The 24,269-nt window shown below is 40.1% G+C and overlaps 1 protein-coding gene and 1 long non-coding RNA gene across 5 annotated transcripts in view; one reads left to right on the forward strand and one right to left on the reverse strand.

Annotated features, from left to right (window-relative positions):
- The window catches only part of LOC108929217 (runt-related transcription factor 2-like), a 29,531-nt gene extending 13,305 nt beyond the window's left edge, over positions 1-16,226 (reverse strand). For 3 of the 4 annotated variants that reach the window (XM_029256668.1, XM_029256672.1, XM_029256671.1), the window contains exons 1-3: positions 15,290-16,226; positions 13,847-14,003; positions 7,478-7,582 (exon numbers count right to left, since the gene is read on the reverse strand). In XM_029256668.1, coding sequence (XP_029112501.1) covers positions 7,478-7,582; positions 13,847-14,003; positions 15,290-15,580 — 553 coding nt within the window. In that variant the 5' untranslated portion in view covers positions 15,581-16,226. The remainder of the gene's footprint in view (positions 1-7,477; positions 7,583-13,846; positions 14,004-15,289) is intronic. The other variant, XM_018743578.2, reaches the window with a different exon arrangement.
- LOC108929095 (uncharacterized) lies at positions 15,843-18,651 on the forward strand. Its single transcript, XR_001965723.2, has 3 exons — positions 15,843-15,902; positions 16,813-16,917; positions 18,379-18,651. It is a non-coding gene; the product is annotated as an uncharacterized LOC108929095 (long non-coding RNA).
- Positions 18,652-24,269: the final 5,618 nt, after the last annotated feature.

Raw genomic sequence — 24,269 nt, forward strand, 5'->3', positions numbered from 1 at the left:
ATTTATTGTAAATCACCTTTATTGTAACATCTTTTGAGAAGCTGATTTAATTGTGCTATATAAAATAAAAATTACTCCATATTTCTCTAGCTCATTGTCAAATGCCGGTCATAGCGTTTAAGGCAGTTCTCATAGTTTAATTACTATAACCACCTGTAATGGTCATAAACCACCTCTGCTCAGCTATGTGTAAAATATCATTAGCAATAAATGAACAGTAAATCAGATCACATATATGAGGTAATTTGTAATATTGTCCTTTAAAAAAAGCACTTCATTACATCAAGGTTTAAAGTAAGGCCTTCCTTTGTTTGCTTTTTCAACTTTTACCACTTTCTCTAAAACTTTTTACTTTAGATTTCATTACTGTAATAGATTAAGTCCTGAGATTTATGAAAGATGCTTGAGACCGGGAACAAATAAAAATAACCACCCACTGTAATAACAGAAAAATTAAGGATGTGAACAATAATATAATACGTCAAAGAGTAAGGATAAAGCAAGACGTTCAAAAATGAGGGGAGGAAACCAAGCTGGGCTTAAGAAAGTTCGCTGGAAACGGATCAAAGCAATGACAGCAGCGCAGTTAATAAATGGACAGTGGCTCCTTTTAATGCTCCAAAGTCACTGCTTTAAAGGTATCCTGGATGAAACAGTCATATGTATTCAGAGTCCTCTTCATAGCGGCAACTCTCAAATCGTGTATGTAAACATCCCAGTAAACTCATTATAAACTAAACTTACTGCAAGAGCATCCTCTGGGCTCCCACAATAAAAACTATTTTCACAGGTACTTTATGATCATGACGACACAAAGCAAGACCATCCGGACCCATTTCAAATGGCTTAATTATTATTCAGCGTTCACTTGTGACACTACAGTCTGTGGAAGGTTAGTCTATAATATTTCATATTGTATCAACAGACCAGAATGCTGTGCCTCCTATTCTAGGAAATTGTCTCTCTCACTTGGCTCTTTGAGGTAGGTCCATATTGCATGTTTACTGGTGAGTGTTGTGAGTACAATGGAGGCATCCAAAGCGTATCAACAAAGGCCTTCTTGGTACTTTCCTTTTGCAACACAGCAAAAAGTGCCATAAAGTTTTAAATAGAAACCTAGCGTCAGCAACCTGTCCATTTTATTTTCATAGTTGGAAAAATAACCCTGTTTTCATTCTGACCCGGGACGCCCACAGGTGTGGCACTAAAATAGCCCTTCGCCTGCACTGCCTCTGTCGTTCCATATTTCAGCAATCATTTTCGCACCATTCCCACTCATGTGCAAGAGTGTAGAAGTATTTTACCCATTTATTACCTAATGTTCCCAAAAGGAGAAAACCACTGGTGATAAATGTGAGAAGAAAGAGAGAAAAAGGTAAATATTTTGTTGATTCAAACAATACGTACGGAATTATACGCGTTCAATATAGACTACGAGAAAGAGTTTCAGACTTGTGTATCTGCGTGTACACATTTTTCCTTTTAACAAATGCTCAAGAGTCGTTACACGTGACACGTTATTTAGCGGTAAAGAGCATTTCTTGGTTCATAAAGGGAGAAATACAACAGGAGCTGAAAAAAGGACCTTGTACTACAGTACCTAACTTCCACCTATATTTGTTCGTCTCTGGCTTTAACTGACCCCATTCAAGCTCTTGAAAGGGACAGACAACTTCTATTAGTCAAAATTACCTTTAATAACCACCATTAAGGGCCTGCAAAAGCCAGCTGTGCAGACTAGTGCCACCAGTGTGAGACGAGCTCTTAAAGGCAGGCTTTCTGTGGCAGTGGCACACCGCAGAATAAGAGCTGTCGTCTCATTACGCACCATGCGAACACCACAGAAACCAACCTGGCCCCACGCTAATAACAGTGGCAGGCAGAACCTGTCCGCGACCATCAGCGTTCCGCATGCAAATCAGCCACACGCAGCGGCGGCGCTAGCATGGATTTGCGCTTTGCCACGCTGCGCTTTAGTCAGCACTTTTTTGAGCGCCGGGCTAAAACGAGAGCCGTTTACCTACAGAATCAAACAAAAGGACTCCAGCTGTGTCCTAGCTGGCAAAGCAGAGAACCTGTGATGTTCGCGGAAAGTTACTTAATGCCGGGGGGGGAAAAAAAAAAAAAAAACCTATCAAACACCACATTGTATTTGTCAGAAAATCCAGAATAGAGTAAAATTTGACATAAAAGTGCCTTCCGTAATAAAAACTAGCAGCATCTTGTTTATCCACGCAATTGGACTTAACTTGCTGAACGCTAAGCTACATTCTGAGGATATTAAAGCAGAAATTAAGTGTTGAGGAGCGCAGTGGAGCAGGGAAGGGGCTGGGCAAGGATAGACACCTCGGTACCTTTACAGCCACAGCCAAACAGTCTGGCTTTCAAAGCAGTCTGTGTTTGGGGAAAAAATGTGTAAAACTCATAAGCTCAGCACCTCCTATGCACTCATCTTATACATCTTTGCCATAATTGCGTGGGTAGCACTGGCCATGTATGTTTGCTCTCCGGCAGGGCTGAGACATGTGGGGGAGTTCACATCATGTTTCCAGGGGGGTGCTCCTTCTACACAGAACGGGTCTGTCCCAATGAACAAAACACATTGTGTCCTCGCTGCCTCTACGAGAGAGTGTGGAAGGCTGGTTTCTAGTCCTCCAGGATTCATATGATGTCCAACGGGCCATGTAAAATACATAAACAAATTGGTAATGGGTTTCCTGTAGGGAAAATTATACTTGTTCCGTCTGAACTAAGTGTGTCACAAGTACACTGAAAATAAATACTGAAAAGTAGCGAGAAGCAAAGCTATTTCCCATTTTGTGAGAAAACCATTGTGCAGTTTGATGGGTGCATGACACTGAAGTGTGGAACTCTGACCCTAAATATGCGTTTTCATAAAGGAGGCTTATAGGGCTCGTATATTTATGTACCTTTTGCTAATGATTAAGCCATTTCAATGCTTTCACTCCAAAAAAAATATGTTCATCTGCTTCTCGACACAACTCTTCATGGTGTAAAACCCTGGCTTGTGACAGATTTGTGGTATCCCTTTCAGATTACTTCCTTCATTTGCTGCTATAGGCCTCCAAAGTATCGCCTCACACTCGCCTCACCTGAGATTGAGCTTTAATTACCTACAAGACTCAGGCTCATAAATGAAGGCCTTCATAGACAAAAAGGTGGAAAAACATGGCTCTGCAACACAGCTTAAGTTACTGAGCCCCACAATGTTACAGACCACATGTGTAATGAACCCCGCAGAACCATGTACTCACTGAAACAATTTCGCTTTTAAGTTAAACTGCTCCAGTATCTATGATATGAGCTGCATACAATGGGCTTTGCTGTCCTAGTCAGATCTGTCTGTGGATTTATTTTTATTTTCCAAAGAACGTTATGCTTTTACAAATGTTGCAACTGACGTTAAAACGAAAATTACGCTCGCTTATATAAGCGTAGACCTCCCTGTGTTTTCTCTTTGCTTTTATGTTTGGATTCCTTGCGTTTCTAAATTTACCATTTATGCTCAGTGTGTATACTTTTGTGTATCCCCTCAGAATGCTGTTTTTCTTCCAAGGGCTCTGAAACAATGTCGACGTGGACATGAGTTCCGGCGGCAGGAATGCATAAACAGGCAGTAGCAACCTTGCATCAGACCCACAGGAAGTTGCACAACACAGATGGCTGCGCGAGTCATTTTCGCTTGGCCACCTGCCTCACACAACGCAGCAGAAAAGAGCTGGAGAAAGTGGCGGAACCCAAGCTTGCCCTCAAGGGGTCACACCATGGGTTCTTTTCTTCTATCGAAGGTACTGTTTTAAGTCAAAACCCATGTCTATTCTTAAGCAGCTATTTCTGCAGGAGAGCTGGCAAGACTGAACTTTCCCCATAGGAGCTCAGAGTTTGGGGCCTTCTCAGCAGTACTGTTTTAGATCAAAACCCACACATAGTTAAACCACTGTTTCTGAGGGAAAACTTCATAAAAGAAAGGAGAAGCACGGTTCAAGTTCAGATGGGACCTGAAGAAGTGTGATGTTGTAAACTGATGCTTTTTCCACTTGCTGTCATCACCCAAACCTCTGTTATCAACTGTCTTTCTGAGAAGCCAGGGGCTCCTCATGGCCATTATGAAACAAGCTGATGCTGAGAGGACAGTGAAAACATGAGTCTAGCGGTGTAATAACATTAACAGCTTCGGAGCCTCATTACGATAGCAATTTTCAGTTGAGACAATCAGCACTCACAAAAACGCTCATTATCATAGCATGGTGTACATAATGATATGACTGTTGGGGTTTGCCTTCACATCAGGTTGAATACCAACTCAGGGGCAGTTCTGAACAAGATACGCGTTCCACAGATGTCAAATAAAATGCCAAGGCACAAAGAGCTTAAAAAAGGACAGAAAATGGCATTTTTAAAAAAATTACACAGATGGTGAGAAAAAGTCCCTGCTGCATGCCTCTGTATGGCGCAGTGGCACAGCAGGCTTGGCCAAGTCCTGCTATCTGGCGGGTCTGGGGTTTGAGTCCCGCTTGGGGTGCCTTGCGACGGACTGGCGTCCCATCCTGGGTGTGTCCCCTCCCCCTCCAGCCTTACGCCCTGCATTGCCGTGTTAGGCTCCGTTTGCTGCGACCCCCACTTGGGACAAGCAGTTTCGGACTGTGTGTGTGAGTCCCCTGTATTCATCCTTCCTTTGCTCCGCACCTCCTCTACCACTGGTGTTCAGCATTTTACCCACAAGAGCAGCCGTTTGGAAGCCATCAGCTGGAATTTCTTTTAAAGAAAGATATAAAAAAGAGGCGGATGAAATGCAGGAGTGCGAGGCACTTCAAAGGCGAGGCACATCAGCCGTGCCACAGGGTAACTTTTAATCCAGCAATAAATGATGGTCATGTGCTGGTATGAGGAGGCTTCAACTGCCCCTGCCAGATGTGTTTATTGAGGTGGGGGGGAAGGTTGTTTGCGATGTGATAGTGTTGATATTGGTGCCAAAAAAACTTAGGGGGATGGGGACGAAAATATTTCTATGAACGAAGAACCTCTGGGAACAGCTGTTCGCCAGACCAGTTGGCATTGAAAGACACTGTAGTTTCATTTTTTTTCAGACTTTTATGCAGGCTTCATTAAAATTACCTTGTTCTAACTTTATGCTACCCAGTGTACATAGGGGTAATATTCTACCTGCTCACTTTGAATGAGAAGTTACGTGCTTGCTTTGACAATGGGAACAATCACAAATGATATATTTTAAAACTTTATGATGACCACTAAGTGTTAGAAATAAACATTCTCCTGCAGTTTATTATGCTGTGGCCTTTATTTTTTCAACCACACGAAAGCTTTTCATTATAGACTCTGTATACTTGTAGCTTCTGTGCTCCGGTAGGAATATGAGCTTTGGCACAGTTTTTGCTTAACTCTGTCTTTTCTGGTTAACTCCAGAAGTAATTTCACAAATCCATCAATAAGTGTAAGGCAGGGTTGGTCTGGGTTGGTGGTGCACGAGCTTACCATCTGTAAATGATGTCTTTAGAATGATCTGTTCTTTTGTGGATATCTTGATTTGGATTAGTTAATGTTCCTCAGGGCTCAGTTCTTGTATTTTATTGATGTGAAAAAATTCTTTAAATTTTTAAAAGAATTTTTAGACTATATTCATACCTTCAGTCTTTATGATAAGACTATACAGTCTTCAGTAAAAAATTTATCATTTTAAATAATATCACATCACTTACCCAACCTTAATAACTCTTTAGTCATTCATAAAGTATTGTAAGGGGTTTAATTAAGCATTTTACATTTAACACATAATTGATATGCATTCATGAAATACCTAAGGCTCAAAGTTCAGTTTTTGTATAGCTGAATTGAAAAATCGAAATATGACGGTAATTAAGCAATTAAAATTAATTAATTTGACTGTGGCTAAATAATGGACATAATTTGATACTAGGATAAAACGCACATTTACATCAGCTCCTGAATTTACAAAAGCAACTTGGACCGGAAGACTGTTCATACTTCCATTTGTTTGTACTCACAATCAATAAAGCTACATAATACATATATCCTTTCATTGATTCACTGGCTTAGCTCTGTAAAAACCTTAAAAGTTTTAGTAAATAAAAATACTCTACGAAATTTCCATTCGTCCATCCACCCATCATCAATACCCACTTCTCTAATGCAGGATTTTGGTGGTCTGGAGCCTGAAGCGTAGGGTGCAAGGCAGGATACACCCTGGATGGGACATCAGTCAATTGTGGTGTAACCCCTTATTTTTATTAACTTTAAATTACACTGAAATTTAAAATGAGTGGAAAATGAAAATGGACTGTTTCCACAATCGCCTATTCAATGTTGACTGTTGACTGATTCATCCCACTGCCAACTAACAGCTGGGAGCAGAAATGCAGATTGCTTTCATTCCACAACACAGAAATTTTAGAAAGAGAAAGGTGAAGAACTTGCTGTTAGAATAAATGAACTGGAAAATTCTGGAATCGTTGAAAATTTATAACTTGAACATTTGTAACACGAACATTTGTGAGTGATAAGTTTGAAAATGATCCAAATTGATTCCATAGGAAAACAAAGGGCTGATGATCTATTTAATGCAACCTAAATTTCACTTTTAAAAAATGACACTACTGTTTTAGAAGATGCATTACTTCCATAATTTCGCAAACTGTTTCGGTGTGAAATCGTTATCTAGCCTCATCCTATACTCTACCAGTACAAGAATCTGTCTAATTTTGTGAAGAGACAGAACATGTACCAACAGGAGAATAAGAAGAAAATGTGTGCCTTCCTCCTTTCCTCCTTTCTTCCATTATGAAAACCGCAGCAGGTCCAGAAGCTCCATCGGAACCTTCATAATTTTTTTGTTTAAACAACTGAAATGTGAGACGGGCTTTTCATTTTCAAAGATAACACACATGCCAACCAAAATACTGAAGTTGTACTTAAGGCGTTTGAAGGATAGGCTGACCACAGGCTACTACTGACCACCGACCCGTTTTGTAGGCAAGAGCCCTCTGCTGTTGCTCAGCTCTGACATTCACACAGCAACAGCAAGTTCGCTGGAGTTTCAGCTCTGGGTCCTGTCCCAGACAGCTTGAGGACCCAAACTCCTCAGCGCGTGTTGAGAATATGACAAAAGGCCACCAAGATAAACATTTTTGTAAGGCGCATGGCAAAATATCAGATTATTTATGCATGTCACTTGCTGTACACATGACCACTGTACAAGAGACAGCTTTGTCTATTATAATGACACTGACGTTTGTCAATTTAGCAGCGTTAGCTTACCCCACAAACCCTTGCTCCTTCCCACTCCTAGATTATGTTGCAAGGCCTTGTGCCAGCAAGTGCAAAGCATAGTGACATGTCGCTGATCCCCTCTCTGGTGGCCCTCGTTGACCTACAGTCATTATCATCATGCTGTGTCAGCAACAATTGGTTGGGTACTCACTTCTTGGCTCACGTGGCCCATCCACTGTGACCTTTATGGCTCGGTGGTACGTAGCCACTTGGGGTGGGTTTGTGAATACTGTGATTGTCAACGTGAAACTCTTGCCTGCAAAACACAAAAGGTTAAAACCGCGTTACTCGCCAGCACAATGTCCCACATTCAGCAGTCTCCGCAGATTTGCATTTTCACTGTCGCTGATGAGATTGTGGATTTTCCCTCTCAAAAAGAAACTGATAAAAATTCCAAAGAACAATGAACAATCCATCTTACAGTGGAAACTGGCTTTTGAATGGTTAACATTTTGGTGATAAATGATCACTTTAAAATTTGCATGTGGACTAATGTCACACAATCTATACCAAAAACCAAAAATTCAGTTTGACTCCAGTTGCTCTATGCAGTCATAGTCTAGGATTCACATTCCAATAGCGGTGTGGATTTAGCTGGCATGTCATACTGTACATAAAAATGTGTAGGAATGAGGAATATGACAAATAAAAGGAAACACTGCACCTTATGAATTAGGGATTTATATCCCACGTTGGCTAAAAGTCATACTGGACAGGGTAAATATTCAGTTGAAAATGGTACATAAATATTTTTTATATTCTTACTTCTCATACACACACGCGTTCAACAAACAATAATGTTCATACAATGATTCCTTGGTGAGATACTCCCATACTAGTGTACTTCTCAAAGCCATGAACCATCAAAAAAAGCAAAAAAAAAAAAAAAAAACTGTTCATTCTTCCTTTAGTTTGATTTGAGACTTCATATCTTTTTGGATAATCTCGTTTGGTTACGCGGCATAAATACATTTGTAACATGCTGTGGACACAGTACAAAATTTATGCACATTTTTCCTGAATGCACCTGTATATACATGAATCAAACTACATGCAATGGAAAAAATTGCAAGAAGAAAGATTGCTCATTTTTCACTAGCATATCTAAAGTGTTTAAGCTTTGTCAGTTCAACAAATACTGTTTACAAGAAGTTTATGCAAGTTTAAAAGATTGCAAATATTTGTATTTCAAGTATTACTGTTATTTGGCTTTTCTAGAAACTATCTAGCTTAAGCATGCTACAAACATTTACCTAGCAGCAAAAAGATCAAAATATAAGTGGTGATGCCGTGCATAAAAGGTCCAAAATCAAAAGCACAAAGGTTTTCGCTTTTGACTCTGATGTCCTGGAATGACATCCCCCCCCTCAAAACTGCTGAATCTCTCTCAACATTTAAGAAGGGTCTCAAAACTTGCCTCATTCAGACCCACTTCTCCCCTGATCTCCTAAGTGGTTGATAAATGTATACGTGTTTGTTATCTATTTAATAATTATTAATAATTAACTTTATAATTAAAAAAAACCTATGTAGAGGTAAGGGGGGGCACGGTGGCACAGTGGGTTGGACCGGGTCGGACCGGGTCCTGCTCTCCAGTGGGTCTGGGGTTCGAATTCCGCTTGGGGTGCCTTGCGACGGCCTGGCGTCCCGTCCTGGGTGTGTCCCCTCCCCCTCTGGCCTTGCGCCCTGTGTTGCCAGGTAGGCTCCGCGACCCCGTATGGGACAAGCGGTTTCGAAAATGTGTGTGTATGTGGAGGTACTCATGTAATGTATACTGGTTTATAAGGTCGTAGGTGACAAATAGACTGTATTCAAGATTTGCGTGTGTGCATGTAGTTCTCTCCTCCTGATATAAGGTTCATTTTGTATGGTTCTCTGAGATGTGCATCGTTTTCAAGAAAAGCATCTGTCAAATGAATAAGTGTAAATGTAAGTGTGAAAAATTTTCATGATCTTTACGCATAAGAAACTCCACTGTTTTTGTGTTATGTGCCTTCATCTTCAGTTAGGTTGCTGTGTGCAACGGATAAAGGAGTTGTGGGCTCAGCCACAATATTCATTATTAAGGTATGTTAATGACTGGTAATGTTACACCTATATGCCATTATCACTGCCCCTTAGCAACTGCGCACAGCAAGATGTGAATGTTTTTCTAGTGACTCAGTACTCGTGTACCCACTTGAGCTCCTGTGTCAGATCTCTGTGATGATGCCCAAGGGGGGGCTGTTCCTCCACAATCTTTTTCTTTCTGCATTGTTTTTATGTATCAGTTATTAACTGTGCTGCATTTTCTCTTTGCATTTTAAGTGCAAAAATCAAATGAACTTAACTGAACATCGACCATCCATGCTGCTCATATTTACTGATAGCTTCTAAGAGTGCTCTTTCCGTGTGCATATGTTGAACATGTCACAAGAAAAAAAGTCACTGCTACTAAATGTTTCCCTATAATGCACATGATTTTAATCTATGCATGCCCCGGTCATCTTAGATGCCAATGCAACACCCCCCATACAGTGTCAGTGCTGTGCTGCCATCATACACAACAATTCTGACTCCTCTCTCAGACCCCCAGGTACTCTGCATAGGTACTATGGAGCAAAGTGCTTGCGTGAATATGGGACGTCTTCGCAAAGGAATGTGTTGAATGAGAAGGAGGACGGTGTGCCAACTGTCTGTCAGTGCAGCCAGAGTAAACAAACAGGCTGCCTGCTCTGCGTGAGAATGGCATAACCCGTCTGCTTAGATGACTGAGTGATGACTTGTCTATGCAGGATCCTGCTGAAACCTGGGTGGCTTCACAGTGCTTCGTGTACACTTGGTGTCTCTGGTGGCAACCCTATCAACTTCATATTTCAGCATCACCCAAGTCCAGGGGGGAATTATACTTTCAGTATTCGAGTGTTTTCTCTGTGTCATTAACTAAATAATGTCAGTGTTATGCAAACAGATACAACAGTATGACAAAGACAGATGACCGAATCATCATCAGGGATCATGCTTTAAGAAAATTTCCCATCTTGTTTCAGCTTCTTGTATAAAGTATTGTCTGAGAACATCAGTCTCTGCAACCCACTGGAAGTTAACATTTTCCCCCATTTTCTTTTATTAATACCCTTCAACAGCCAGAAGCACACAAAAAAACATTCCTGCTGCTTCCATAAATGTCCGTCTGCATAACGATGTTTTGCAAATTGTTCTGTATGAACATATCTACTAAATTTCTAACTGCAAACAAATACTGACCAACCCAAACAATACAAAAAAAACTAATAAAATTCATTTACACCATGCCAATTGTTAACTGGCAAAAACAAAGAAACCACTAAAGTTGCTTAGTAAAGTAACCCTAAGGGATACTGCTGTAGATTTATACAATATTTAAATATATGATAATTTCTAAGTTAAAAATTTCTGGTTTCTGCAGTGCACTGGGCAGTCTAAGCACTATGATATATAGTACAGCCCATACTCAACTTTATACTTCTGAATATTGATATTATTCAATATAGATGAGCATTTGTGAAAGTCAGCCAAAGGATTGCTCAGTTAAGATTGTCTCTACAGTTTGCCTGCACGTATTGTTCCTCTTACCGAAATTCTGAAACCAAATATAGTTTCAGCAGTTAAGTGAGTAGGATTTCAAACCTGCCAAAATGCCATCTGCCCTAAAATATATGGAAAAGAAAAAAACAAACCACTGAGAGCGGACGGTAATATGCTTCTTCTGCAAAAGACTTGCTGTTAATCCGGGGCAAAGAGACTGGGTTGATTGAGAAGTTGGAATTTACCCTGGAGGAAAAACCAGACTACACAAAAAGGCCCCCTGTTTAATGACTTTGTATTAAGTGGAGCTGCTGCCTCTTTACTGGGTTATTGCACAATATAAAACCACATCCCAGGGATCTGAGCAAGGCAAGGAGACATGTCTGGACTCAACTCCCTCCTCTGTCCCTGGATGTCACACCCCCCTGGCATCAGCCTTCCAAAATCTAATCCCTCTTTACCCCACCCTCCTAAAAAACTAATATGGGCTCGAGTGCCTACATGTGGCTATAAAGAAATGGTGAAGAAGCAGCGGGAGATTTTGGGGGGGGGGGGGGGGGGGTGCAGGAAGCGGAGGTCATGTCAATTTAGACATAATCACACTCATATCAAAAGAGACCTTTATCCATTACAGATGATAAACATGTCAGCACTCATGTGTGCCCTCGTGTCTATCCAGGGTTAAACACATTCAAGGTTATGTATACACACAAACACCACATACACAGTAACATTTGAAGTGTGCATTTGTATGCACGTGCTGTGTACAAGAGATTTGTTGTGTGCATCTGTGCTTTAGGAAAGACTGCCAAAAAGGCAGAGCCCTTTAATGTGTGCACACCCTCCTCTTTGAGTACATGAGAAAAGAGGCACTGTTATTTCTGCTTTTATTCATTAAAGGCATCAAATTTATTTTACAGCACCCAGTTAGTGTGTGTGTGGGGTAAGCACAGTATGCCAGTGATTTAAAACTAACTTCTTTCCCATGTGACTCAATGGTGGCAAGTAAGTCTGACTGACAATGATTAAAATACTGTAATCATGACATTAATGCAGAACCACAACATTCAGTATGGCCTGAAGCCTTTTACATTGCTTTACTGTACCTGCGATATGTCATTACCTGATGTATCAATTTGGATAATGTTCATCTATAAGTCAACGTTTAATGAGAAAACAAAAATGTACTTTAATTCAATTAAACTATATCTAAAGCAAAAAGAAATGACATGGCTGAAGAGTGCCAAATCAGACCAATATTATCCATAGATCTATGTGGTTAAGTTCTCTCATCTCAGCTTAGCACGAGTATAACTTGAAAGGTAGTAGGAAATGTGGAAACTATGCCAGCTGAATGGCAATCATTCATTATCGCTTCAGAATGAATGGCAGTTACTAAAATTATGGTACAGCAGAGTGGCCATGATGAAACATGGATGGTGAAGGGAAAGAATGACAGGAGGTACTCCAAGCTGTACACTTCCCGGTCAAAGCAGCCATCAAGCAGACAAGTCTTGGGCCTCGAAAGGCCAAAAACTAATGCGTAATGCCATCAAGAACTATTAGCGTCATATCCGAAGACAGTAAAAGGCTCAGCACTTCAAACAAGTGATTCAAGTATTATTTAAAAGTCTAATAAGTACATTTTAAGTCTCCTTATAGAGAGAAATGATTAAAACTAAACTCACGGGAACAGAGCACTTAGCTCGTGAATCCTCAATGTAGATTTCCTTCTGTTTGTTTTCAGCCTACTGCAAGTAGTGAGAAGTGAGGGGCTTCTTTTCAGCCCATTGCATGCAGTGAGAAGTAGACTGCTTTGTTTACAAAGGCAGGCTGTGGGAAGAGTCATGGGTTTGTAACACTTCCTGTCCAATTAAGTGTAATTGATTTTGGCTTTTACTGAGGGAGGAGGGGGGGTTTCCTGCTTTTTTCTTTATTTGGAATAGGATTGGTCATGAAGCTGATGACATGAGTAGAAAGTCTTGGATTGGAGTTGTTTTAATGCTAGGAGCAAGTAAGTCATATTTTTGTTCTTGTGCAATCATCTATACCTGTATGTAGTTCTTGAATTAAAACAGGACAGCATTTACACTAAATCCATCATTTCATCACCAGCAGCACACCGAAAAGAGCCAGCATTTGTTCTTTGCCGTTGTCAGGCATGGGCTCAATATGCTTCTTCACTTGCATTTGCAGGGGACTTAAACCAAAAAGTTTAAGTCAGGTTCTCAGGGAGCCTCTTCTACTCCAGCATAAGAAAAGCACTTAACCCAAATTACTTTGCCAAAACTGAACTGTATATGTAAAATTCTAGATCACTTAAGAGCCAGGACAAAAAACTAATTATAATGCCCTTAATTCTGATACAGAGATTCATTTGGATTATTAAGATATGCAGCATTTAATCAAAATATAGGAACATCAAGCTCCAGGATTTATTTCACTTTCTTCGTGCATACACAAAGAGTACATTATACTTTTACATTTTGAAATCAATCTTTCTAAATTATTCAAATTGAATATGGTTCTAGAATCGGTACCTAGCATTTACTTCAAGTCCTGTAACCTTAGCTTTTCCTTTTTTATTACTTTAAAGATTGCCAAAAAATGTGGATGGAGAGCTAAATAACTAAAGTACAGATTTGTGTTTTTTTCAAGGGCATGGCTGTAAATTGAAATTATGCACTTCTGCTAACTTGCACCATTGCATTTCCCAGAAAAAATGATTGGATGGATTCACAAATCATTTTCACTTTAAGCGGAAATTTGTAAATTTATGGCAATCTGAAAATATCTACAAAAATTGATACCATGTGATTTTTTTTTTTCCTTAGCCTTCCAATATATTTTTACTGGAGTTTTTAAACCACCCCCCCCCCAGACAGAGTTCTGAGTTCAGGCCCGGACAAGCCAGGAGAAACACAAAGTGCCCTGGCCTGGGTTGTGGTAAATGTAGAGCCAAGTGCGAACTGACCTCTGCCGCTCCTGCCCACGAAGCGCAGGTCGTTGAAACGCGCCACCTGGTTCTTCATGACCCCTGACGCGTTGCGGAGCTCCGCCGAGTAGTTCTCGTCGTTGCCCGCCATCACCGTGACTACGGTGCCATCGGGGACCTCCCCCAGTGCCACCACCTGAAGAGAGGCAGTTAACGGCAGTCGGAAGAAAGGCCCAAAAGAAGTGAAAAGACCGCAAAGCCACAAAAAGGCAGTAAAGGAATTAGCGTTTAAAACCCTTTGATCTGGTCTCATCCGTATTATTAAACTTATTGATCCCTTTACGTTCTATCATAACAGCTGGTAAGAAACACTGAGCCCCTCTCTTTCCCAACAGCCGAATCTCGAACTTGGATTTTCATTTCAACCAAGTCGTATGAGGACAATTTGAGAGCGCGACTAAAATTCCGCAAAAAAAAAAAGAGTAGAGGAAGGGGGAGATACGAGAAAACAGGAAATTTTGTAAATCAGCAGCCATGTCTGAAAATGAAAATATATAAAAAAAGAATCGATTTATATACTAGTAGTTTATGCACAGATTTGAGCTTTAACTTCATTCTTTCAACATTCACGTAGGATACCCGAAATGGGCATTCTTCATGGGATTACAATAATGATTACCATAAAGCACATTCAGAAAAAAACACATTTAGTTTTTAATCAGACAATTAGACAGGTAAATGGGTTTATGAATGTACAAATATTAATGTATTGTGCATAAAAGATACATACAGACTCAGTAATCTTATTTGTCAATATGAATATGGACCGAAATGGACCGTCTCGGACATTTCTAGTCCACCCACAGATCCACTGAACCTTCCATTCACATTTGAAAGTATTTCATAAATTCATTAGAAATTACTCTCCGAGTTAAAACGAAAACGTTGAGCTGCACACAGGTGGAAGCGACATTAACGCATATTTTGTATTCGTTTCCTACGCGAACATACAAACTAAGCCCTGACGAAAAGTGATCAGCACTGTAACTTTCTGTACATTAGAAAGTTTGGCCGAAGCGCCTTTTAACAGCTTTGGCACGAGGAGAGTTCGTTCATTCAGCGCAGGTGGGTATCGAACCTGCGCTCAGGTGCCGCGAACCGCCAGGTACCGCAGCCACACCGAGCAACGACCAACGCGGTGTCCGTCCGTACTAGTAGAGGACCAACTTCATAATTAATAACACGTATTAGACTCAGAAAGATAAAGGAGCTGGCTGAGTGAAGAAGAGCTTCCAGAAGAAAGAAAAAGAAAAAAAGGACACCGTTTCAGGTCGATAGTGACGGGGTAGGTAGGTAGGAGCTCCGCGCCGCACGACTCGAGCGCTGGCAGTGAGTTACTTACTCACACAGCCGCGACTCGAGTACAGTAAACGCTGTAGCTCAACAGCGAGCGAGTCCGCGGACGCGTGAAGAAGGTCTTACCTTGAAGGCGACCGGCAGGGTCTTGTTGCACCTCCAGTGCGACGGCAGCACGGAGCACAAGAAGTTGGGGCTGTCGGTGCGCACGAGCTCGGCCGGGTGGTCGGCGATGATCTCCACCATGGTGCGGTTCTCGTGCGGCCGCAGTCTCGCCACCGCCGCCGCGTCCTGCTGCCCCGCCGCTGCCGCCGCCGCCGCCGCGTTTACATCGTTCATCTTGCCGGGGACCGGCTGTAGGCTGCTGGACGGGGGACTGAACCGTCGGCTTGTGCTGGGATCTACGGGAATGCGCATCACAAGACGGCGTTAGCGGGACGAAAGCCGCCCGGCGAATAGATTTGTTGTTCTTGTTGGTATTTTTTTTTTTTTTTTTTAAATCACTACGTTGTTTCTTCGAGGGAGAAGAGCAGCCGGTCCTGCGGTCCTAGGAGGTGGCGGCGAGCTGTGGAGCAGGTCCCCGCGGGCGGACAAAGGACCCGTCCTCTGGATACAGGGCAGTGAGTGGAGAGAGCGGCGCGCGCGCGCGCTGCCCCGCTCGACGAAAAAGCGCAGAGGAGGACGGACGGCAGCAGCCCCGCTCCCGACTGAGCGCTAAAACATGTGTAAAATCCTCCGGGTGCGTATCTTTAAAATCTCTAATGATGTCTGCGTCTGCCTTTCGGACATTTCCTTTCCAGAAAAAAAGGGGGGGGAAAAAAATCTGCATGGGAAATTAGTCTATTATTTGGTGCGTGCGGAGGCACCGGGGCAATCCATTCAGTTTTTCCCCGCAAAAAAGAGATACAAATCTGTTGCTCTTTAAACGCAGCTGTAATCCCATAAAAAGAGTTTAGTAAAACTCTCGGCAGAACGAAACACGCAGTATTTATTTACGCAGCATATTTCCTTAAACGAATCACAACATTCTAGACAAACATTTCTGTATATAATGCCACTATTATTTATTTCTACCGTTTTTAAGTAGTAAAAAATCTTATTATAGCCACACCGATACAATCCTCGTAAGTTCTGTACAGGGTTAAAAAAAAAAAAAACTGTTTCGGGGAAAGAAAAAGAAAGAAAGAAAGAAAAAAACGCGGTTGGTAAAGTGAATGAGGCGGAAAAAAAGAGCCACAGCCTTTTCGGTGAGCTAAATGTGGTTTGTGTGCGCAGACTAGGATTTCTGCGCGCAGGTTTTTGCGGTTTATATCGAACGCCCTGCTTTCATTATGCTGATGAGATTCGAACACGTGGTGCCTGAAGCCAATTATCACGGTGTATTAAAATGAATCAATTAGACCCCACCGACTGTCTAATTGATAGAAAGTACCTTAAAGAAAGTAATATGCCACCTTATCAACAGGTAAATTACCCTACTGTATAGAACATCTCCCAGAAGTACACTAGACCCCCATCAGATTTACCCATTACTGTCAGCCTCTTTTCTTTGTTTAAATGGAAATGAAAATGTATTCTTCGTGAAATATAATACACACGATTTTTTTTTTCTTTCTTTTTTTTTTTTTTTTTTTTTTTTTTTTTTTTAGGGAGGGAGGGAACATGGGATGAGGTTCTGCACCAGAAACACTATGGCCTGGGTACCTTTCAATTATGTGTCATCATGTCAAGAGGAGCCCCCATCCACTCTCTGGGTTAGTGCTGTGCTTGTTTGTCTTAAGGGGAGTGACATAATGTGAAGGAAGGGAAAAAATGCTGACTGCAGTCACTGAACTGCCCTATTATTATACTGTTTCTGCTGGGCAAATGTCTTGAGCAGAACCTGAATCGATACCATCTGAGGAGAATAATGGTGGAAAACAGCTTTGTTCAACTTTCCTACTCTATATATATATATATACATATACTTGAAACAAAATTCGTGGCAGTGAGGAGAAACGTGGGCCAGTTTCCTTGTCTCAGTAAGTTCTGGAAGAACATAGCACAGTTTACGCTTCACGGTGTTTTAAGACACAGAGAGAGCTGTACAAGCAGCACAGCACAGCTTGGTGGCATACTGAAAGTGTTACGAAAGAAAATGGTAGCGGAAAAAATAATTTAAAACTCCATAATGGACAAAGAAATACAATGATAATGTTATAAAACACAGCAGCTATGAAGGAAAATAATGAACAGAAAGTTAATTTTTTTCATATTTTATAGACCTATGCTGTATGTTAAATTACATTGTCAGAAATGGCTTTCTCTTACAAATATACAAAAGTCTCTAAAAGTACTGCCACCCTTGAGAAGGATGAAGAAAAAACGGTATGAAATACGCAGATAAACAGCAACACATCGTCACCAAACAATCATCAAAACCTCAGGTTTTCAATCAAATGCATTTCTTTCAAAACAAATATTCGTAGATGAGCAGCAGAGAAATAAAGGTTTCAAAATGATTGGATTCCCTGTTTCTAGTATTAAGTGTAACCTCCACTGGCACAGATAACAGGACAAAGCCTTATCTTATAGTTTTTAATACAGTCGAACACATTGGCTGGGATCTTGGACCATTCCTCCTTGCAGAACTTTTCCAGAACCTTCATGTCCTTGTGTTTGTGCTTTGAAGGACATTGCAAAATGCTGGTTTTATTTTCTGCTGAACATTTCTGTGTTGATTTTAAGGTGTGCTTTGGGTCACTTTCATGCTGGAAGGTCTAAGTTGTGGCTTCCTGGCACATGACAATTTGTAGAGGTCATTATGCTGTTGATTTTAAGACGGTCCCTATGGGGTCACTGGCAGCAAAACTGAGCTACTGTATCAAGGACCCACTTCCACATTGTTGGCATCATAATTTGTATGACATGACTTTTTTGTGCATATGTCCCTCTCCTGACATCAAACTATTGTATATAATATATTATATACAATATAAACTATAAAATATTGATTATATGAGTGGCCAGAAAGTTACATTTTGTCTCATCTGACACCTCTGACTCTAGTAGTAAGGTACTTACCCTAAATTGCTCAGGTAAAAACTACCCAGCTGTATAAATGGATAAATGCTTGCAATAATTGTGACCTTAACACTGTAAGTTGCTTTGGAGAAAATCATCAGCTAAATGAATAAATGTAAATCTGGCCTCTTCAATTTGTTCCTTGTTGTCAGCAACGAGTTTCTTCTGGCAGCTCTTCTAAAGAGCATGTTAACATGGAAGTACCTGCTGATCCCAACATGAAACAAGGAGCTGCAGTCCTCCAGCTGTAATCCTTGGATTCTTTTTTGTCTTTCTCACTGTTTTCCTAACTGTTTTGCTAACTGTGCCTGTGTACAAGATACACTTGTGTCCCCTTTCTGATGAGTTAAACACTCAGGTTTGTATTTCCTGATTACTACCCTATTTGTACTAAATTGTTAGTGTAATTTTTTTAGAAAATTGCATTTGTACCAGCAATCATTTGTTTTTTTTTTTTTATAAGTTTTTTACCTTTTTTCCATGGTGATGCTAACAAAAAGTTTTCTAATGTTACCCCCATTTCTTATACACTAGTAAAACAGAAAATACAAAAAGGGTCCCTTCTGGACTTAATTGTACAGTCTGAATTCTGATACATTTTTCATTTTATTTTCAGTCAAATCAGAAAAGTAACAAAAGAGATTCAATAATTTTGAGACCTGTACTTCTGAAAATATTGTATTTCATATATATGTATAGATATTTATTTTGAAAGAAGTATATTTTAATAAAAGTCTGAAGTTTTTCTGATGTTCTTTTGGTGAAGACTTGTAGCTGATAACCTGTTTGTTCTATACTGATATTTTTTCTTTATCGCTTTTCATGGGTGTAAATAATTTTGGAGGCCGCTGTTCCTTATCACTTTGTTCCCACTTATTCTGCCAGGCCGATATGGCAAAATTAATGTAGCCTACACAGCACCAGAGGGGTCCTTCCTGAAATGTTAATTTGTATGATTCTAGGCATGTAATATTGAACCATTGTGTGTCCCAAAAAATGATGGGAATGAGAAAATTCAGGGTAAATATTCAATACCTCTTCAAAGTGACAATAACTGGGAACAGCACTGTATTTAAATGACAAAAATAAACGGTTTGACTTCAGAAGGTTTATCAAATATATTTAAATTAAAAGTAAGTCACAGTTACCAGTTCTTCCTTAGTGATTTTGTTCAGAACAATATTTGTGCCCTGGTTGATTTTCATAGGCTGCTGAATATCTCATAACTTGAAAAAAGTTTCTGAGCATAACTAATTGAACACCAACAACAATTTTAATAGGTGTACACTTACACCTACTAAATATTCTTGTAGGTATACTCTGTGTGAAATATCAGACAGGCACAGTAGGAGACAGGGGCTTCCAAAACAAATAAAAGAATGAAAACTGCATTGCAAGAATTAGTATATTCCTTGGACACACAGGAAAATCAATAACATAACTGTGTGTAATACTTTCAAGTGTTTCAACTGTAAGTATTGTATTGACTGAAGAAGTGATGTATTGATTGGACCAGGAAATAATTTTGTGTAGAACTCACAAAATCCCAGCTTTTGCTTTTTAATTTTTCACACTTAGCCATTACATTAACTTCCAGCTCTTTACTGTAGTGGGAAAGAGGAATAATGAGTAACAATCCATCCTAATGTCATCTTAGTGCTACTCACTGTGATGCACACTATTTATGATGAAAGCTGGTTGAGTTCCTTAAAGCGTTGAAAAGTTGTGTTGAAGTCTATATGGGAACTTGGACACTCATTTTTTTAAAATCTTTTTAGATGCGTTGATACCTTTTTTCAGATGCTTATGTTCTATCACAGTAGGAGTGTGTTAAATCTCAATTTAAGAAGAAATAGCGTAATGGCTCGATTATAGCACTATATGGTAAAATGAGTAGTTAGCTAAGGGATGGAAACTGTGGTTTTCTCAGAATTCCAGTTACTTTTTCTTCTTCTGCTTTGATTGACTGAACAGAAAGAAGGCAATAAACATTTGCAGCATTTATTTACAAAGATATACTTAGTTCAAAGCATGGAATCATTGCTGTGGTGGACCAGCAAGTGTCCCACTGCTATCTTTCTAAACAGAATATACATTTAACAGCTGCTTTAACGGACAGTTTTTTTCTGCAAAAGTGCCCCGTTAGGTGAATCTCTGTTCATTTCTATTTATTAAAATTATGACACATATCCAGGTCATCTCAAGAAATTTATACAGATCGATTATTTTTACTGGAGAAATGCAGGGTAAGTACTTTGCTCCAGGTTGCTACTGTAGGAGGTGCAAATTGAACCAAAGACCTTCAAATGGGTAGAATGCTGCACTGCATTGCACTGCCCCTAGCTGAAATACTAACACACAGTATACACACAAGTCAAAGTGTATCAATTTTGAATCAATAATATAAAATTGATAATCACCCATCATCAGAACCAGTGTCAATTTTAAAGAGTTGTGCCTTTTAGATTTAAAAAACGCAATGTTTTAAGTGAGGAGGCAAGAGCTGGGGCGGGGGTCAGTGTGTGACAGTAAAGGTGAGCGTGAAGACAAAGTATATAAGCTGAAGTCCTGTTCCTTTCAGGCTGTAATGCATATAGTGTCTTCCTCTTAGTCTGAGAAAATTTGATTTGAACCTTAACTCAGCTACTGTGTGTATTGATCCACATTAGTTATACATCCTCACTCAACCATTCAGCATAAGATTTGTCCAATAACTGGGCAAGCACCCTGTTACATGATATTTTCCATCCTAAACTGCTGGGTCCATTAAATTAATTTCTGCTAAGTGGATGTCTGTTAAGCAGATGCTGAGTCCACAGTGTTTGTTTAATTTTGCTTTACCTTGTTGACTTGTGTGTAATGTACACACACACACACTGTCTGAACCACTTGTCCCATACGGGGTCGGGGGAGCCAGAGCCTAACCCGGCAACACAGGGCAAAGGGCTGGAGGGGGAGGGGACACACCCAGGACGGGACGCCAGTCTGTCGCAAGGCACTCCAAGCAGGACTTGAGCCCCAGACCCACCCAAGAGCAGGACCTGGTCCAACCCACTGCGTCACCGCCCGCCCCTGTGTGTGATGTACCTAAAACTTATTGGGTCTGAATTTGAATATTAACATTTAATGACAGAAATTACTGGATCTAACTTGCCTTTTCACAGGAGTTACAGTTTTGAGGCCTGAGTCCCAAAAAATTGCTCAGATTATGGTTCTGTCCATGATGACACCAGTAGCAAAAATCAAGCTTTGTGTTAAAAATATAACCATTATTGTGACTCAAACTACTCCATTTTTGACTAACTGGTTAAGAGTTATATAACTTTTCAAACAGATTACATGACCAGCTTCTAGCAGAATAACTTAGGTGTGATATATTTTACATAATCACACTGTTTTCTTCTTGAAATGTGTAATGAGGTTGTATCACAGGGCTCTGCCAGAAATGGATTGAACTGGGGTGGCTGTATTATGCTTCAACTTTTTACATATTTATTTTTTTTAAATGTCAGCCCAAAGACTTTTTGGCTCCATATTTTAATACAGGAAAAGGGGCTTTGCATGACTTCACTTGATATGCAAAGAGGGAGGCTGGGGAATGAGGTGCAAGCAGTGTGTGGCGTTGAGATTCAGGATGTGAGAGTGGAATAAAAGTTCTGAGAAGCAATCACTCGTATTCACCACTTCATCATGAGAGGAAAGAAAGGAGAGATCTAGTTACAAGTCCGTATGCACTGCTGTAACACCAGATATGTTTCTGATTTTTTAAAAATTATGAGAGGGCTGCACAGTGGTGCAGCAGGCAGGGCTGCCATCCCTCGATGTCTGGGCTCTTTCAGTATGCATCTGAATCCAACTCTGTCTGTCTGGAGGTGCATGCTCCCCCTGTGTTTGCACAGTTTCCTGCAGGTGGTCTGGTTTCCTCCCACAGTCCAAAGGCAAGTGTTTCAGGTTAATTTGTATCTCTAAATTTCCTGCAATGTGACTTTGTGAGCTAATGTGTGTGTCACTACCCTGTGGTGGACTTGCATCCTATCCAAGATGTACTCTACGTAGCCTTGTGCACCGTGCTTCAGGGATAGACTCCGGACTGCCAAGATCCTGACTTTGACAAGTGGTTATGGAAAGTGAGTGACTGGGTGTGAAAAATTACGAGGATTAGTTGCAAAAAGCAGATACAAAATAAATACACACTGAAACAACATGGCCAAAATATTATAAAATTTATAATAAAAACACTATAGATACTATACAATACAACCAAGAATGTCTATTTTCATTAACGTTTTTTAAGTAGAAATGCTGAAAATTTCATTGTTGTATGAAATCGAGCAAATTTTCTGTATATCAAAAGTTAAGTACAAACACAATATATGTGATTAACCAGTCATTTTGATATAATTCTGTTCGCTATTCTTAAAAGTTCACTTGCTCCTTCTTCGGTTTCCTGGTCAAATGTGAAACTTTTCAAAAACAATTGTTGAAAAAAGTAAAAATAGAGTTAAGTATAAAGCCTACTCTTTAAGTGAAGTCAATGGAAAGATGAACTCAGGAGTGCAGGTATTATGCCTTTGTATGCAGAAACAATCAGAATTCATTTGCCATATCTGGATTTACTTTACTATACACCATGGTAAGCATCTGCTTTTAACATGGATGAGGGTACTTTCCTACTATTTGTCTTGAGCATTTTTTTAGAGGATTCCTTTTTATCACGATTCTACGAAGCTTCACGGAGGTTAACGATATAGATCATCAGACAACTGTGTTTGAAGTTATGTCAAACTATTTTATTAAGGGTATGTGTGTGTTGTGTATGTACAGTATGTGTAAACTATCACTTCACAGCACATGGTTAATTCCTGTAGGCACGTTAACACAGACAAATACAGCTTCAGTCCACATGCTGTAATTCATCATTCCGTCATTGTGAAAAGGTAGTCTTTCCACTTTTTGTTCAACAAATTACAGACTACAGTTTATCACTATTGCCTAATAATGACATTATTTAATCTTTGAAAAAATGGCACAGTATAATAAATTAAAAAATTGACTTCTGACATTTTACCCAAAATAAGATTAGTGTTTAACATATTGTCAACTTATGATAAAGACAATGAAATGAAGACTTAAAAGACAGTGCCAGCTAGTGAATCCGTTTTTCTGGAAATTTCCTTAAGTATTTACAGCTCCCACTTTTACATTGATCAAATGACTATTAGTATTATCTTCAACAATGTTATCCAGCCCAGGAAAATGTGTTTTGCTCTGCATCAGAAGACATAAATAAACAAAAAACCACAATGAACAATTTTGAACTTGGTGAGAAATGCATTTTGCAACATTGATCAGCATAAAATAATGAATCACAATGCCATGAGTAAAAACTGTGAGACTGCAGCAGGGTTAAAACTGCTGCATCTGTTAGCAGAAAAGTTGTGTGATGTGGATATTTGGGGGGTGAGTCTAAACTGGAGTCTTTGCAATAAGTTGCAAGTTGTTTTTTGAATAAAAGCATTCTCCAAATCTTAAGAACCACATTTGTAAGACTTATTTATTATCTTTCAATACTATGACATTATCCTTTCTCTCATATTGAGAGAGCACCAGCTTTGTGTTTTCCTTTGATCATCCTTTGGTAATAACCATTAATCCAGTCAGAGCTGGGCTTCAAGCATGTGCTTGAGTTTTTTCTTTTTTTTTTATATGAATCAATACATAAGGAAGCAATTCATTTCTGAAGTGGCTTTATAATTACAACTGTTGAAGGGGACACTCTTCTCTCTGCTGTTGCTCACATGGAAACTGCTTCCTGTGTGTGACAGATGGGTAACAGAGGGTCTTGGTGCCACCTCTAAAGCAAGGCAATGAGATCTCAAATGTCCACCAGAACCAGGGCTACGCTAAAGAGGGTGGTGCTGCGGGCTCTCCATTCATCTGGCATGTATGCATTCAGCAAGCGGACACTTCTGATCAACACAACTAAGCGCTTCACCACAAGCAAGATCAGTAAGTGCACAGAGCCCAAAAGGGTCATCGGCAC

Source organism: Scleropages formosus, chromosome 1, assembly GCF_900964775.1.
Source record: "Scleropages formosus chromosome 1, fSclFor1.1, whole genome shotgun sequence".
Lineage (NCBI taxonomy): Eukaryota > Metazoa > Chordata > Actinopteri > Osteoglossiformes > Osteoglossidae > Scleropages > Scleropages formosus.